This window comes from Pristis pectinata, chromosome 7 (genome assembly GCF_009764475.1).
Source record: "Pristis pectinata isolate sPriPec2 chromosome 7, sPriPec2.1.pri, whole genome shotgun sequence".
NCBI classification, from domain to species: domain Eukaryota; kingdom Metazoa; phylum Chordata; class Chondrichthyes; order Rhinopristiformes; family Pristidae; genus Pristis; species Pristis pectinata.
The window spans coordinates 2,613,372-2,630,186 of record NC_067411.1 but is presented as its reverse complement, the minus strand read 5'-3'; the positions used below and the strand labels follow the sequence as shown (position 1 = coordinate 2,630,186).

The window sequence follows — 16,815 nt, the reverse complement described above, 5'->3', positions numbered from 1 at the left end:
AACTCCAGCAGACAGCGGAGTGTTCTGATGTATGTGGGTCAACAGCACCACGAACAATGCCGTCCAGTAAGCTGCCACCTCGGTTCCGACAACTATAAACAATTAATCACAGGATAAAGAATGCTACCACAGCTTCCCTGCAGTTAAAAACAGCTCCCTGAATCGGATGTGCCACACCAACTGAAATTCCCTTTCACAGAGTTGTCCCAAATCATAAAAACAGATGACACGGGAGGAGCACACGCAGAGCACTGGAGGAACTCAGCGGGTCAGGCAGCACCTGTGGAGGGAGATGGACGGTCAACGTTTCAGGCCGAGACCCTTCATCAGGACTGGAAAGGAAGAGGGGAGAAGCCAGACACAAGAGGAGGCCATTTGGCCCATCACGACTGTGCCTCCACAGCCTAGTCCCACCTTCCTGCTCTGGGTCTGGAGCCCTGCAACTCACCAGACTCCAGTGCTGTTTAAGTGTGGGGAGGGGTCCTGCTTCTCCCACCCTTTCAGGCAGTGAGCTCCAACCCCCAGCACCCTATGGGGGAAACCTTTCTCCTCACATCCCCTTTAATCCTTCTACTAATCACTTTAAAACTCTGCCCCTTGGTTTTTGACCACCACTGCTACGGAAGAGAATTCTTTACTACTCATCCAGGCCCTTTGCAGTTTGTAAAACTCTTCAATTCACTCTCTCCTCAGCCTCTTCCATTCCAGCCAGCCGCAGCCCATCCAGTCCTTCCCCAAATGGCTTAAAATGCATCCTCTCCACTGCAAACCACAGTTCTGCTACAATGTGCTGACGCTGTGTATTCTGTGCTCTAACAAACACTGGGTACAATTCTAGCATAACCTCATTGCTCTTATATTCTTTCCCCCCCCCACCCCTGATCCTCCAGTCCTTCCATTTTTGTCCCTTTTCCCATGCCCCCTCCAGCCCCCCTTGACCCATCCACATTCCCCTCCCGGTTCCAGCCACCCACTATACACACAGGATCCCCCAACCCAAACTGGCTCCATCTGCCATACACCTCTCCCCTAATGGTCCCCACTCACCACCTTTACTTCCGAATCCAGCACTGGGAGCCCCTTGTGTTCCCGCTTATCTCCCTCCAGCGGCTGTCTCCACCTTCACCCTCCCCTCTCCCCACACTTCGCTCCACCTGTGTTCCCCTTTTCCCTCTCTCTCTGCCTCCATCCATCCCCCACCTGCCACAGTCCCCCAACTCCACCCTCCTCCCCTCCTCTACCTGGAACCACCTGCCTGTCATCTCGCACCCCTCCTCAGTCCACCATTCGCCTCAGACTCCTGTCTCACCTCTTCATACTGCCCACCTCCCCTCTCAGTCCTGATGCAGGGTTTAGACCTGAAACATAGGGAGTGTCCATCAGTCGGGTGTTCGTTACCCAGGGAGGACCTGTAGTTTCTCAACAAATTCAATCATCATCCATGCTGAGCGTCCCCAGCTGAGCCGTGCCTCAGATCACTAGACACGTCGGCATTTACAACTACCCTGTAACTCCCCTTCCCTCGGAGAGCCGATCTCACACCTTCCACGTACACACAGTGACCACGAGTCACGGAGAGAGACAGCACAGAAACAGGCCCTTTGGCCCACCGAGTCCGTGCTATCAAACACCCGTTTACACTTGTCCTACATTAATCCCGACTTTTAATTCCCCCCCACATTCCCAACAATTCCCCGCCAGATTCTCCCACTCACCCATACAGTGGGCAATTCCTCTACTGACCTGCATGCGACGAAGGGAACTGGAGCACCCAGGGGAAACCGACAGGGTCACAGGGAGAACGTGCAAACTCCACACAGAAAGTGCCGGAGGTTAGGATTGAACCTGGGTCTGTGGAGCTGTGAGGCAGCGGCTTTAGTGACAACACCACTGTGTCAATAGTAGAGCCACTGGACGATAAAGATTCACGTGGTCACCTGTATCAGAGGTGAGGATGTTCACAGCACACACACACTCAGAGACCCCCCGAGACACGTTCATACATGCAGTCCCATAGACTGTGTGACACACACGCACCCAGACACACTCACACGTCGGCCCACAGACCGTATGACCCACACACCCAGAGACACATTCACGAATGTAGTCCCACAGATGTTGATGTTTGTGAGGATGGCGTACAACAGGCTGATACACTAGGGTATGTCGATGTGAGGAAAGTGGATGTGCTGGAACCTTTGAAAAACGTTAGGATAGATAAGTCACCGGGGCCGGACAGGATATATCCAAGGTTATTACAGGAAGCGAGGGAAGAGATTGCTGCGCCTTTGGCGATGATCTTTGCGTCCTCACTGAACACAGGAGTAGTGCCAGATGATTGGAGGGTGGCAAATATTGTTCCTTTGTTCAAGAAAGGGAGTAGGCATAACCCTGGGAATTACAGACCAGTGAGTCTTACTTCAGTGGTGGGCAAATTACTGGAGAAGATTCTTAGAGACAGGATTTATGGGCATTTGGAGAAGCATAGGCTGATTAGGGACGGTCAGCATGGCTTTGTGAGGGGCAGCTCGTGCCTCACGAGCCTGACTGAATTCTTTGAGGATGTGACAAAGCACATTGATGAAGGTAGAGCAGTAGATGTGGTTTACATGGATCTTAGTAAGGCGTTTGATAAAGTTCCTCATGAAAGTCTTATTCAGAAAGTCAGGAGGGATGGGATCCAGGGGAACATGGCTATGTGGATTCAGAATTGGCTCGCCCATAGAAGACAAGAGGGTGGTGGTAGGTGGAGCGTATTCTGCCTGGAGGTTGGTGACCAGTGGTGTTCCACAGGGATCTGTTCTGGGACCCCTGCTCTTTGTGATCTTTATAAATGACTTGGATGAGGATGTGGAAGGGTGGGTTAGTAAGTTTGCTGATGACACGAAAGTTGGTGGTGGTGTGGATAGTGTAGAAGGTTGCTGTACATTACAACAGGAATATTGAGAGGATGCACAGCTGGGCTGAGAAGTGGCAGGTGGAGTTCAACCCAGAAAAGTGATACACTTTGGAAGATCGAACTTGAAGGCAGAATACAAGGTTAATGGCAGGACTCTTAGCAGTGTGGAGGAACAGAGGGATCTTGGGGTCCACGTCCATAGATCCCTCAAAGTTGCCATGCAGGTCAATAGGGCTGTTAAGAAAGCATATGGTGTGTTGGCCTTCATTAGTCAGGGTATCGAGTTTAAGAGCCACAAGGTAATGTTGCAGCTCTATAGAACTCAGGTTAGACCACACTGCCGGCAGAGGTTGTGGGGGCAGATACATTAGGGACATTTAAGAGGAGGGTTACGTGGGAGGGAAGGGTTAGATAGATATTAGAGCAGGATAATATGCTGGCACAACATCGTGGGTCAAAGGGCCTGTACTGTGCTGTAATGTTCTATGTTCTCTATCCCAGATTTCCAAAGCCTTGAATGCCGTTCCCAGCTGGATGCAAAGATCCAGTTGGTTAGTTTGAAGTCCCAGGGCTACAACAGCTGAGCCTTTATCACGTTATCACACAGCTCACTGTGCGGACGTCAACTGCTGCAATCCCCACGTTAGCAGCTGCACTTGAAAGGCACTTCAGTAGCCAAGATGCAAGTCTTTCTTGCTTTTTGTGGTCCTGCACTCAGCAGTTGTTATGGCAACTGCTCTGCTCAAGACCACAAGAAATTGCAGAGAGTTGTGAACACAGCCCAGTCCATCACACAAACCAGCCTCCCCTCCATTAACCATCGGTCTATTCCACAGTTCCATCCATGGACTGTCTACACTTCCCGCTGCCTCGGTAAAGCAGCCAGAATAATCAAAGACCCCCCCACCTTGCCCATTCTCTCTTCTCCCCTCTCCCATCGGGCAGAAGATACAAGAGCCTGAAGGCATGTACCACCAGGCTCAAGGACAGCTTCTACCCTGCTGTTATCTGACTTTTGAACTAACCTCACGTGCTGAAAGATGAACTCTCGATCTGCAAACCTACCTCACCGTGGCCCTTGCAACTCATCAGTCTGCCTGCACTGCACTTCCTCTGTGCAAGTGTAACACTGTTTTCTTTTTACTACCTTGATGTATTTATGTGTGGCATGATCTGTCTGGGTGGCAAACAAACAAAAGCTTTTCACCATCTCTCGATACACGTGACAACAACAAACCAATTACCAATACCCTCCACCTGAAAGACCCAAAGACTGGAAAAACCTGCTCCCGACCAACCTGTGCACCTACCCCAGCAGAGTGTGGGCAGTTGAGCGGCAATCACATCCTCCCAGTCTGGCCTGGTATTACTGAGGTCAGTGGCTGGACTCTTAACTCAACAACTTCTCTTTCGGCTCCTCCCACTTTCTCCAGACCACAGATGTAGCCATGGGCACTCACCTGGGCCCCAGCTACACCTGCCTTTTCATCGGCTATGTGGAAGTCCATGTTCCGAGCCTACACAGGTAACGCCCCCCAACTCTTTCTCCACTACATTGATGACTGCATTGGGGCCGCTTCCTGCACCCGTGCTGGGCTCATCAATTTTATCAACTTTGTCTCCAAACTTCCACCTTCCCTCAAATTCACTCGGTCCATCTCCAACACCTCTCTCCTCTCTGTCTCCATCTCCGGAGACAGATTATCCACCGCCATCTCCTACAAACCCACTGACTCCCACAGTTACCTTGACTACACCTCTTCCCACCGTCACTTGTAAGGACCCCATCCCCTTCTCCCAGTTCCTCTGCCTCCACCGCATCTGTTCCCACGATGAGGCTTTCCATTCCAGGGCATCCGAGATGTCCTCTTTTTTCAGTGAACAGGGTTTCCCTTCCACCACCATCAATGCTGCCCTCACCAGCATCTCTTCCACCTCCCTCACGTCTGCCCACAGCCCCTACCCCCACCCCCAACATAACAGGGACAGGGTTCCCCTTGTCCTCACCTACCACCCCATGAGCCTCCGCATCCGACACATCATTCTCCGCAACTTCCATCAACTCCAATGGGATCCCACCACCAGGCACATCTTCCCATCCCTCCCTCCCTCCCTCCCCCCCACCCCCCGGCCGCTTTCTGTAGGGACCGCTCCCTCTGCGACTCCCTTGCCCACTTGTCTCTCCCCAACGATGACCCTCCCTGCAACCGTGCTGTGTTACACCTGTCCCAACACCTCCTGTCCCACCACCATTCTGGGCCCCAGACTGTCCTTCCAGGTGAGGCAGCGCTTCACCTGTGAGTCTGGGGTATTTATTGCATCCGGTGCTCCCGGTGCGGCCTCCTCTACATCGGTGAGACCCGACGCAGATTGGGTGACCACTTCGTGAGCACCTTCACTCCGTCCACCGCAACAGACACGATCTCCTGGTGGCCACCCACTTCAATTCCACTTCCCACTCCCATACTGACATGTCTATCCACGGCCTCCTCTACTGCCACGTTGAGGCCAGACACAGATCGGAGGAGCAAGACCTCATATTCCACCTTGGGAGTCTCCAACCTGATGGCCTCAACATCGATTTCTCTAACTTCCAGCAACCCCTTGCCACCCCCCTTCCTGTGGCCCCCTCAGCTCTTCTCTTTCCCCTCCCCCACCCTCATGACCTACCCACTCCCTCCCTCTGGTTCCCCACCTCCTTCCCTTTATTCCATGGTCCACTGTCTCCCCCCATCGGATTCCTTCTTCAGCCCTTTGCCTCTTCCACCCATCACCCCTCAGCTTCTTACATCACTCCCTTTCACCCTGCCCCCACCCACCTACCTTCCCCCCTCACCTGGACTCACCTGCCTGAGCTCCTCCCCCTCACCAGACATTCTGGCCTCTTCCCTTCCAGACCTGACGAAGGGTCTCAACCTGAAACATCCACTGTTCATTTCCCTCCATAGATGCTGCCTGACCTGCTGAGTTCCTCCAGCATATGGTTCTATAGCTCTCCATAGAACACTACAGCACAGAAAACAGGCCATTCGGCCCTTTTAGTCTGTGCCGAAACTTTATTCCGCTAGTCCCATTGACCTGCACCTAGTCCATAACCCTCCAGACCTCTCCCATCCATGTATCTATCCAATTTATTCTTAAAACTTAAGAGTGAGCCCACATTTACCACATCAGATGGCAGCTCGTTCCACCACTCTCTGAGTGAAGAAGTTCCCCCTAATGTTCCTCCTAAACCTTTCACCCTAAAGCCATGTCCTCTCGTACTTATCTCTCCTAATCTAGGTGGAAAGAGCCTACTCGCATTAACTCTGTCTATACCCCTCATAATTTTGTAAACCTCTATCAAATCTCCCCTCATTCTTCTGCACTCCAAGGAATTAAGTCCTAACCTGTTCAATCTTTCCCTGTAACTCAACTCCTGAAGACCTGGCAACATTCTAGTAAATCTCCTCTGCACTCTTTCAATCTTACTGATATCCTTCCTATAGTTAGGTGACCAGAACTGCACACAGTACTCCAAATTTGGCCTCACCGATGTCTTATACAACTTTACCACAACATCCCAGTTATTCCGTTATTGTCACTTTAGCATCTTTCTGCACTACTTCACACTGCACTACAGTCTTTGGCCCATTCTGTTGCTTTACGCGCATTACTGAATGCACCATGCACACCATTTACTCTGCCAGCTTCACAAGAGCAAGGACCTTCATGGCACCCTGGTCGTGTGTGACAGTAAACTAATCTGAATCCCAGATTCTGTCACTCGAGCTTGCCCCCTTCGCCCTCACCCCCCCAGAACCTCCTGCCCACAGTCCTTACCAAGGCCACCTCGCCGAGGCTCAGCTGTGCCCGGCCCAGGGTCTGCCAAGCTTCCCACCACTGGGGGTCCAGGCGCACGGCCATCTCTGCTGCCTGCACTGCCTGGAAGACCTCGTTGAGGATCATCAGCACCTGGTGGGGGAAGAGAAGAGCCAGGGTTAGTCCTCGGCACTGACGTCCCCTCGACAGACCACAGAGTGAAGACGGCCAGGCACACGAGGACCTCAGCCTGCAGTGGGCTGTGAGAACGTGCGCAGTTACACAGTCGGCACCACCTCTGCCTGCACCTTCACGTCTTTACAAGGTTGATGAGTCATAGAGCAACACAGCATGGATACAGGCCCTTCGGCCCAACCAGTCCGTGCCCACCCAGCTAGTCCCAATTTCCTGCGTTCGGCTCATATCCCTCCAAGCCCCGCCCCTCCATGTACCTACCCAAGTGCTGCCTAAATGACACTGTTGTACCTGCCTCACCCACTTCCTCTGGCAGCTCGTTCCATACACTCACCACCCTCTACATGAAAAAGTTGCCCCTCAGGTCCCTTTTAAGTATTTCCCCCTCACCCTAAATCTATGCCCCCTAGTTTTGGACTCCCCTACCCTGGGGAAAAGACTGTTACTGTCCACCTTATCTATGCCTCTCATAATTTTATAAACCTCTGTAGGATCGCCCCTCATTCTCCTACGTTCCAAGGAATAAAGGCCTAGCCTGGCCAGCCTCTCAGAAATCAGAAATAAGATCAGAAAATGCTGGAAAACTCAGCAGGTCAGGCAGCATCTATGGAGAGAGAAGCAGGGTCAAGATTTCTCGTCTGAAACCCTTTGACAGAACTGTCCCAATGACGGGCCTTCGACCTAAAAGCTTAATGCTGTTTCCCTCCCCACAGACACTGCCTGACCCACTGAATGTTTCCAGCATTTTGTGCTCATGTCCCACTTTCGATGGCACTTCAGTGTGCTTCCAAGTGTATTTTACATACCTTATAGAGATATGTAAAATTATCAGGCACAGATAGGGTAGATGGTCAGGATCTGTTTCCCATGGTAGGGGTAAGCAAGAGAGCACAGGTTGGAGGTGAGAGGATGGAGCTTTAAAGGGGATCTGAGGGGTACATTTATTTTTACACAGAGAGGGGTTGATATCTGGAACGCACTGCCAGAGGAGGGGGTGGAATCAGGTACAGTCACAGTGTTCAAGAGGCATTTAGACAGACATTTAAACAGGAAAGGTAGAGGAGGATATGGTCCAAATGCGGGCAAATAGATAGGATCTTTATTAGTCACATGTACATCGAAACACACGGTGAAATGCATCTTTTGCGTAGAGTGTTCTGGGGGCAGCCCGCAAGTGTCGCCACGCTTCCGGCGCCAACATAGCACGCCCACAACTTCCTAACCCGTACGTCTTTGGAATGTGGGAGGAAACCGGAGCACCCGGAGGAAACCCATGCAGACACGGGGAGAACATACAAACTCCTTACAGGCAGCGGCCGGAATTGAACCCGGGTCGCTGGCGCTGTAAAGCATTACGCTAACCGCTACACCATCGTGCCTGGGATCAGTGTAGATGGGGAAAAGGTCAGCATGGACATGGTGGGCCGAAGGGCCTATTTCTGTGCTGTACCATTCTAAGCTGGTCAACAGCAGCATGAGTCGATGGCACATGGTAGCATCACTGAACTAGTATCGGAACTGTTGCTCCAGAGACACGAGCCCCAACCCGCTGAGGAAACAGACCCACATAACGAAATAAATCTGAGATAAGCAGTGAGCCGAACACTGATACAAACCACTCAGAGCAAAGCCCTCCCTGGGGAGGGTGATCTGCCATCCTCAGCCAGGCTGGCGTCTACAGCAGTCAGTGCCAGCACAACCTGGCCCTCTCCAAGCCCCTCCGACACAGCCGAGCTGTCTGTTCTCAACTGTCCGTTCTCTGTTTGTTTTGGGAATCGGTCGTCAGTAGACAGGCCAGTATTTATTGCCGAGACTCGAGACTGTGATTGCTGGAATCTGGAGCAACAATGTGCTGGGGGGAAACTCAGCGAGTCGAGCAGCATCTGTGGGGGGGTGGGTGGGGGTGGGGGGGAGGAACTGTTGACGTTCTGGGTCGAAACCCTGCATTGGGACTGAGAGTGGAGATGGTCAGCATAACGAGGGCACGGGGAGGGGTGAGACAAGAGTTGAGGTGATTGGTGTGTAGAAAGAAGCAGAGGGGTTTAAGACCTTCCTGATGGGGATGGAGGTGTGTACAGACTGGACATCCACTGCCCTTTATACTGACATCTCCCCTCTCCACGCTGTGCTGATACAGGGTTCCAAACGCCGACAATTCCCTTCCCACCACAGACACTGCTTGACCCACTGAGTTCCTCCAGCAGATTGTTTGTTGCTCCCGTATTTATTGCCCTTGACAAGCTGGGGGAGAACTGCTGCAGTCCTGGTGAAGGTACTCGCAGGGTGCTGTTGGGGAGGGAGTTCCAGGATTTAGACCCAGTGATGACGAAGGAACTGTGATACGGTTCCCAGTCGGGATGGTGTGGGACCCAGAGGGGAAGCTGCGGGCGGTGGTGTTCCCCTGCTCCCGCTGCCCTTGTCCTTCTGGGCGGGAGAAGTCACGGGGTTGGGAAGTGCGGTCGGAGCAGCTGGGGCAAGTCCACAGCAGTGTGTTGTGTAGACAGTACGTACTGCAGCCACTGTGGGCAGTGGTGGAGACTGGCCTGCCAATGGGGCAGGCTGCTTTGTCCTGGGTGATACCAGGCTACGTTAAACTCCAGCTGCAGTGGAGGGATTGGACACGGTACGACCGCTGGCTTACAGCTGGGATAACCAAGTGCTGCACCATCACCCCAGCCATGCTTCTGTACTAACGGGAACTGTGACCACAGACGCCAGCCCTGGCACCATTTTACTACGTACCTGGTGGCACCCCAGATTGGAGGAAGCAGCACAAGGCAAAATACGGTCGTGCTTGATATGCCAACAAACCAATGCTGGGAAAGGGGTGGTGCACCCCAGGCAAAACCCCCTTGCCAGGTGGTCCTCTTGAATGCATACAACTCGACTTTATTGAATTACCGCGTGTACATTGTTACAAGTACTGTCTTATTATTGTTGATGTATTTAGTAGATGGATTGAAGCTTTTCCAACCACCAATAATAAGGCCTCAACAGTGGTAAAGTTATTGCTCACAGAGGTTATACCAATGTTTGGGGTACCCCGACGGATAAGTTCTGACAATGGCCCCCACTTCATAGGGAAAATAAATAAGGAATTGTGCGAGGCACTGCATATCGAACAGCAGTTCCACTGCACCTACCACCCTCAGTCAGCAGGTGTAGTAGAGAGAGCTAACAGCACCCTTAAGAATAAACTAACTAGTGTCAGAGACAGGTCTAAACTGGTTGAAGGTTCTCCCCTTAGCATTATACCATATGAGAATCACCCCCCACTCAGCCACCGGGGTATCGGCTGCTGAAATTGTCTATGGGCGTCCGGGAAGAACCCCATGGGACGCTGCCACCCAACCCCCCACACAGGTTGACCTTAATATCATGGGGGATGAACTACAAAGGTATTTCAGACAACTTACATCCTCTTTAAAGTTTCTTCATTCGCAGGTGGAGAGTGCCTTTAAACCACCTGAAGGGCAGAACACGGAATTGCCTGACGTGGAAATCGGAGACTCAGTACTGATACGGGATTGGGAGCGCCCTAAACTGGGACCTCGGTGGAAAGGCCCCTTCCAGATACTACTCCAAACACCGACAGCTGTGAAAGTAAAAGGCCAGGAACGTTGGATTCATCTGAGCGACTGCAAACGATGGCCACCGGAGGAAAGCTAATACCTTTTAAATTCGGACTCCTCACCATTACCAGTACTCTTGTGTGGGCGTTAGAGGATAATTTGTTTTATAAAATACATATGCAGCTACATGGGAATCGCATGGTTTGTTACCCCTTGGCAGAGTCAGTGGAAGGCCTTTTTATAGCCACACCAAGCTGGAGCCCCAGGGCCCTCAAGTATGAATTTTCAAAAACAAAGTGTGTTGGACAGATGGGAACTTACAGGAGGGGGCTGCCGGGTAAATGCTTGCAAGGAACAGTAACAGGACCTAGTAGTACAGCCCACCGCCAGTCCCTCTCCCACTGTTTCACCGGCAGAGGGTGGGGTTGTGGGCTAGCAATTGTACAGCACACGATATCATGTGCCGCCACTACCTGTACAGAGAGGAATTGCGGGTTTAAAGGGGGATGGTTTAGCTGTGAGTGCGCTGCCACCAGGTGTGCTACGTTACTTGCAGGAGAGCGATGGGTTTGTGGAGAAGGGAACGGGACCCACGTGAGATTGTCTAATGTCTCCTTAGAATGGCTAACCAGGGAGAATTACCTGAGGGAGCACGGGAGAGATGTTGCTGGGATCTCTTGGTATTCTCAAATGCCCAGTCCACGGCAATCAGGTAATGGAACCTGCTACCGGGCTAAGGAAGGGTATGTGTTCCTCTTTAATGGCACTTACACCACAGCCACCCCCACTCTGCCAGCCTGGTTTGCAATAGGAACGATCGGGCTGATCACGGTCCCCTGCCCCCAGAAGGCTCATGTCCGACGAAGACTAGTGGTGCGGTCAGTTAGTGAGGAGTTCTGTGAGGATTGGAAGGATCCTATGTCATTGGGATCTCCCTTAGCATCGTTAGGCTGTGGATTCCTGAGTACTCTCTCTCTGGGGGGTTCGGCAGGAACTATAGCCGCAAAAAAACGGAACTACCTTATTTGTGGACTGGCTGCACTGGGAAACAGTACTATGGAGGGCCTGAAGGCAGTGAACCGGGAACTGGCAGAGCTTCGACTTTATGCCCAGCAGACCAGGTATGCTGTGGACTACCAGTTGGCTCAGCAAGGAGGAGTATGTGCTATAGTTGGGGACAAATGCATCACCAACGTGAGAGACGAGTCCTACAACATCTCCCATGCCATTCAGGACATTCAGACGCAAGTAGATAGCTTTAGACAGGGATTTACAGGAGGGACAAGTTGGTTGGGGTGGCTGCTAGGAGGATCGTGGGCATCATACCTGCTGCATGGAGCTGTGGGACTAATCGTGATTATAATAGTATGCTGTGTGGTGCTGGCCTGCCTAAATACTTGTTGCAAGGTCCTTATTAATAAGCTCTCGGCCCCGTTCTCAGCGCCGCTCTAGTTTATCATGAAATGATAAAAAGGGGGGAATGAGGAGGTGTAGGATTAATAAACTAGAACTGTATTGATATCTTAAGACGGATGAGAATTATGGCTGCTCGAAATACTGATTTAAAAAGTGTCCTTCAGGCCAGAACAGCCACACCACTGCTTACCTAGCTGTGTGGTAATTGCTGTGTCTGGAACTTAATTGGATTCCCATTATGCTTGACTATGAAGATGACGGTCAATCTTAACAGGAAATGGGAAGGCTGTCTCAAACAATGAAGGTGATACCTGCCTTTGTCTCACCCGATTGCAAAATGATTAGCTGAACCTGTGGTGTGAGGCTGCTCTTTGTCCATCTGCAGTAGCCCTTTGTCCGTTTCCTGCTCAACCAAGAACTCCGGCACCTGACTCATTAAAGTGTGCGTGACAATACCTGTATAAATCTCTGTCTACCCCTTTGTACTGAGAGAACTCGGGAAGCGACTCTTAGTGAGTGCTGAAGAGAATTCTCCTAGCGGTGCACTGCTAATAAAGGTATTTGTTCGAATCGACCTCGTGGCACTGTGTTATTTACAGCGGACGGATAGGGAAATTGATTTCGGGACGACACCAGGACATTATTAGAAGGAAGCATTTCACCCATTCCAAAATCTGCAGCACTCTGAAACATCCCCTCACAGTACAGCACTTTAGTTCCTATGGGAGGGGAGGCCCCGAGGGAGCGCCGCGCTGAGGGAGGGGCTGCCCCAAGGGAGTGCCGCGCTGAGGGAGGGGAGGCCCTGATGGTGCGCCATGCTGTGGGAGGGGCGGCCCCAAGGGAGGACTGCGCCATGGGGGGGGGGGGGCGGGGAGGGGAGGCCCCGAGGGAGCGCCGCACTGTGGGAGGTGGGAACGTGGTTCAGCCAGCATCACCGCCATCAGCTCCCTTGTCTTGCTCGGTCCCCACCCTCCAACACTTGCTGTTTGTTCTCCCCACCTGCTGCAACTTGCAACACACCTGTTTTCTGACTGTTCTGATAAAAAAGAATCGTTGACTGTTCATCTCCCCACAGACGCTGCCTGACCTGCTGAGTGTTTCCAGCGTTTTCTGGTTTTATTTCGGATAGCCAGTGAGTTTTTGACTTTGAATACGAAGATTACCTGTTTATTATCACACTGTGGGAGGCTGCTGTGCAGAAAACTCCTGCTGCATTGCAGCAGTGGCTACAACAACCTTTGGAGCTTTGCGAGGTTGCGAAAGGTCTTTTGGAAATGCTCGTCCTTCTTTTGGTGATAAAGTAAGAACAACACAGTAACAGGGGAGGAAATGAGTCCAATATCCTCCATGACTTAAGCCATCTGCTTTCTCACGAAGATCTTATTACAGCGTTCAAAAGAAATCAGGCGCCAAGAACAGCACCCCTCATCAACAACCAGTGATCAAATCAGGCTGTTACAGAGTGATTCATCATGTACAAACAGAAGCAATGTGTGCAGAAGTGGGCTGTTCCTGACTTCAATACCACTGCTCATCAGGATCAGCTACACTTGGTTCTCTCCCCCACTGCTCCTCAGATATCCTCGAGGTTGTTCACAAGTGGTAAATTGGTTTATTATTGTCACATGTACTGAGGCACAGTGAAAACTTGTGTTACATTCTAGTCATACAGATCATTTCATCACATCACTGCATCAAAGGAAAACAATAACAGAATGCAGAATAAAGTGTTGCAGATGCAGAGAGTGCGCAGTGCAGGCAGACAATAAGGTGCAAGGTCATAATGAGGTACATTGTGAGGTCAAGAGTCTATCTTATCGTATTAGGGGACCGTTCAATAGTCTTATAACAGCAGGGTAGAGGCTGTCCCGGAGCCTAGAGTGAGGGATAAGAGCTAAGCACACACCCAAGACCCTTCCCATCTCTAGCCAGAAGCTGTTTACGTATCAGTGCAGACTGGCAGGTGTCTGAGCTCACTGCCATTTCTGGTAAAAATGCAAGTCTCTCCCCTCAATGCCATCACTCCCCATCCCTTGGGGTCACAGTCAGAGTTATACAGCACGGAAACAGGCTCTTCGGCCCAACTCGTCCATGCTGACCAAAGCGTCCATCCAAGCTCGTCCCATCTGCCCGTGTTTGGCTCGCATCCTCTAACCCTTTCTTGTCCAAGTGTCTTTTAAACATTGTAACCCACCTCTACCACTTCCTCTGGCAGCTCGTTCCACATCCCCACTACCCTCTGTGTGAAGAAGTTGCCCCTCAGGTCCCCTTTAAATCTTTCCCCCTCACCCTAAACCTGTGTCCTCTAGTTTTAGACTGCCCGACCCTGGGGAAAAGACTGTGACCACCCACCTTATCCATGCCCCTTGTGGTTCTATAAACCTCTGTAAGGGTCATACCTCAGTCTCATTCATCCCGGGGAAAAAATTCCTAGCCTATCCAGCCTTTCCTTAACTGAAGTCTTCGTGTCCTGGTAACATCCTCATAAATCTTTTTTGCACCCTCTCTAATTTAATAACATCCTTCCTATAGCACAGCAAGCAGAACTGTACACAGTACTCCAAATATGGCCTTACCAATGTCTCATACAGCTGTAACATGACGCCCCAACTCTTGTACTCAGTGCCCTGACTGAAGGTAAGCTTCTACCTGTGTCGCCACTTTCAGGTGGTATGTATCTGCACCCCTAGGTCTCTCTGTTCTATAACACCCCCCAGGGCCCTAACATTTACTGTGCAAGTCCTGCCCTGGTTTGTCTTACCAAAATGCAACACCTCGCACTTAAATAAATTCCATCTGCCACTGGCCCAGTTGATCAAGCCCCTGTTGTAACCTTAGATAACCACCTTCACTCTTCACTATGCCACCAATTTTAGAGTCATCCACAAACTTAGTAACCACGCCACCTACATTCTCATCCAAATCGTTAATATAAATGACAAACAACAGTGGACCCAACACCGATCCCTGCAGCACACCAGTGGTCACAGGCCTCCAGTCTGAAAAACAACCCTCAGTCTCCAGTCAAGCCAATTCCCCCGGACCTCCCAACCTCTTGCTCCCCCCTCTGGTGCTAGCTGTGGCCCAGTGGCTACCTCCTGGCCAGAGACTTGAGCAGAGTCTAGGCTGCCCCTCAGGTGCACAGCTCCAATGGAGACTGTTGAGTTGTTAAACTGGGGATCTGACTGCTGGGTACCAGATCCAAAATATCCCACGTTGCTATTTCTAAGGAGCAGCCAGTCCCTCCACATCCTGGCCAAAATTTACCTCCAAGAAACAGGTCACTGTCAAATGGCGAGAGTGCATCTTGCCTCAATTAGCTGCTCTGTTCCCACATTACAATACTGACCACACTTCAACAGTACATAGCAGCAGCAGTTGGGTCAGTGGCACTGAGACCGGCTTGGGGCTCAGCAGGGAAGGGTGAACTCCCAATGTCTCTCTCCCCAACAGGCTGTTTTATTTACACTGTTTTAATATCCTTTAACAATTCATCTGTTGCACAGTTCCATTAAACTCAGAGGTCAAAGGTTTTCAACTCCTTCCTTGTTGTTGACGGGCCAGCACCCTGGAATTCCCGCAAGAGCATTCATGCTGCACTATCAGCTCTTCCTAGAACACTCTTCCACTGATTAACACATCCCACACAATCACACTTCTTGGAAGAAGGGTCAGGAAACACAAGAGACTGCAGAGGCTGGGATGTGGAGAAAAAGGCAAACTACTGGAGTAACTCAGCGAGTCACGCAGCATCTGTGGAGATTGAGGGATGGTTGATGTTTCGGGTCAAGACCCTGCATCCTGGGAGTGTAGAGGGGAGATAGCCGGTATATAGAGGTGAGGGGGAAGGGTGAGACAGGGGCTGGCAGATGGAGCCAAGTAGGGATGGGGGGAGTGTTGAGACAGAAACTAGTGGGTGATGTGGAACCAGCTAAGCGAGGAATAATGAGCAGATTCTCCCTTTGCAGTTAGACATCAGTTCAGGAACAAAATTAAACTTTAAATTAATCACAGCCATCAAAGCCCATGGGAACCTGACAGTTATTTCCCCATAACTGGGACAAGTGCAGATTATCCCACCTTCAATCCTAAGCAAAGTCACAGCCCAGGTCAAACTCCATCCACCACCCAGCCCCATTTCTAACTCCGTCACCACCACTGGCGCAGTCTGAGTGAGCTAGGTGAACTACCAGGTCTGGCCGGTACAGGCCAACCTGACACAAATGTCCTCTACTCTCTTTCTCTCTCTCCACACATTCAAGACGGAGCTGGTACAGCAACTGCTCTGCCCAAGACCGCACGAAATTGCAGAGTTGTGAACAGAGCCCAGTCCATCAGCCTCCCCTCCGTGGACTGTCTACATTTCCCACTGTCTCGGGAAAACAGCCAACATAATCAAGGACCCCTCCCACCCCAGTCATTCTCTCTTCTCCACCCTCCCATGGGGGAGATGGTACAAAAGTTTGTGAACATGTTCCACCTGTCTCAAGGACAGCTTCTATCCCACTGTTATCAGACTCTAATGGACCTCTTGTACAATAAAGGAACTCTTGATCTCTCAATCTAGCTCATCGTGGCCCTTGCACCTTATTGTCTACCTACACTGCACTTTGTAACTGCAACACTATATTCTGCATTCTGTTATTGCTTTTCCCATTGTACGACCTCGATGTACTGATGTACGGAATGATCTGTTTGGATGGCACGCTTTTCACTGTATCTCGGTACAATAATAAACCCATTACCAGATGCTGCCTGACCCGCTGAATATTTCCAGTGCTGTTGTTATTGCAGCGGATGAGGAGTCATACAGCATGGAAACAGACCCTTTGGCCCAACTTATCCGCGAAGTAGGTCAGTGGTGTGCAGAGCAGGTTGTAACAATCACTGTGTGCCTTACCAATTTGGAACCACCCCACCAGAGGTACAGAG

At 51.1% G+C, this 16,815-nt stretch overlaps 1 protein-coding gene across 4 annotated transcripts in view; it reads right to left on the bottom strand.

Annotated features, from left to right (window-relative positions):
- The window catches only part of ttc33 (tetratricopeptide repeat domain 33), a 57,985-nt gene that overhangs the window by 6,257 nt on the left and 34,913 nt on the right, over positions 1-16,815 (bottom strand). For all 4 annotated transcript variants that reach the window (XM_052020494.1, XM_052020493.1, XM_052020496.1 and 1 more), the window contains exon 4: positions 6,722-6,853. In XM_052020494.1, the coding sequence (XP_051876454.1) occupies positions 6,722-6,853 (132 nt within the window). The remainder of the gene's footprint in view (positions 1-6,721; positions 6,854-16,815) is intronic.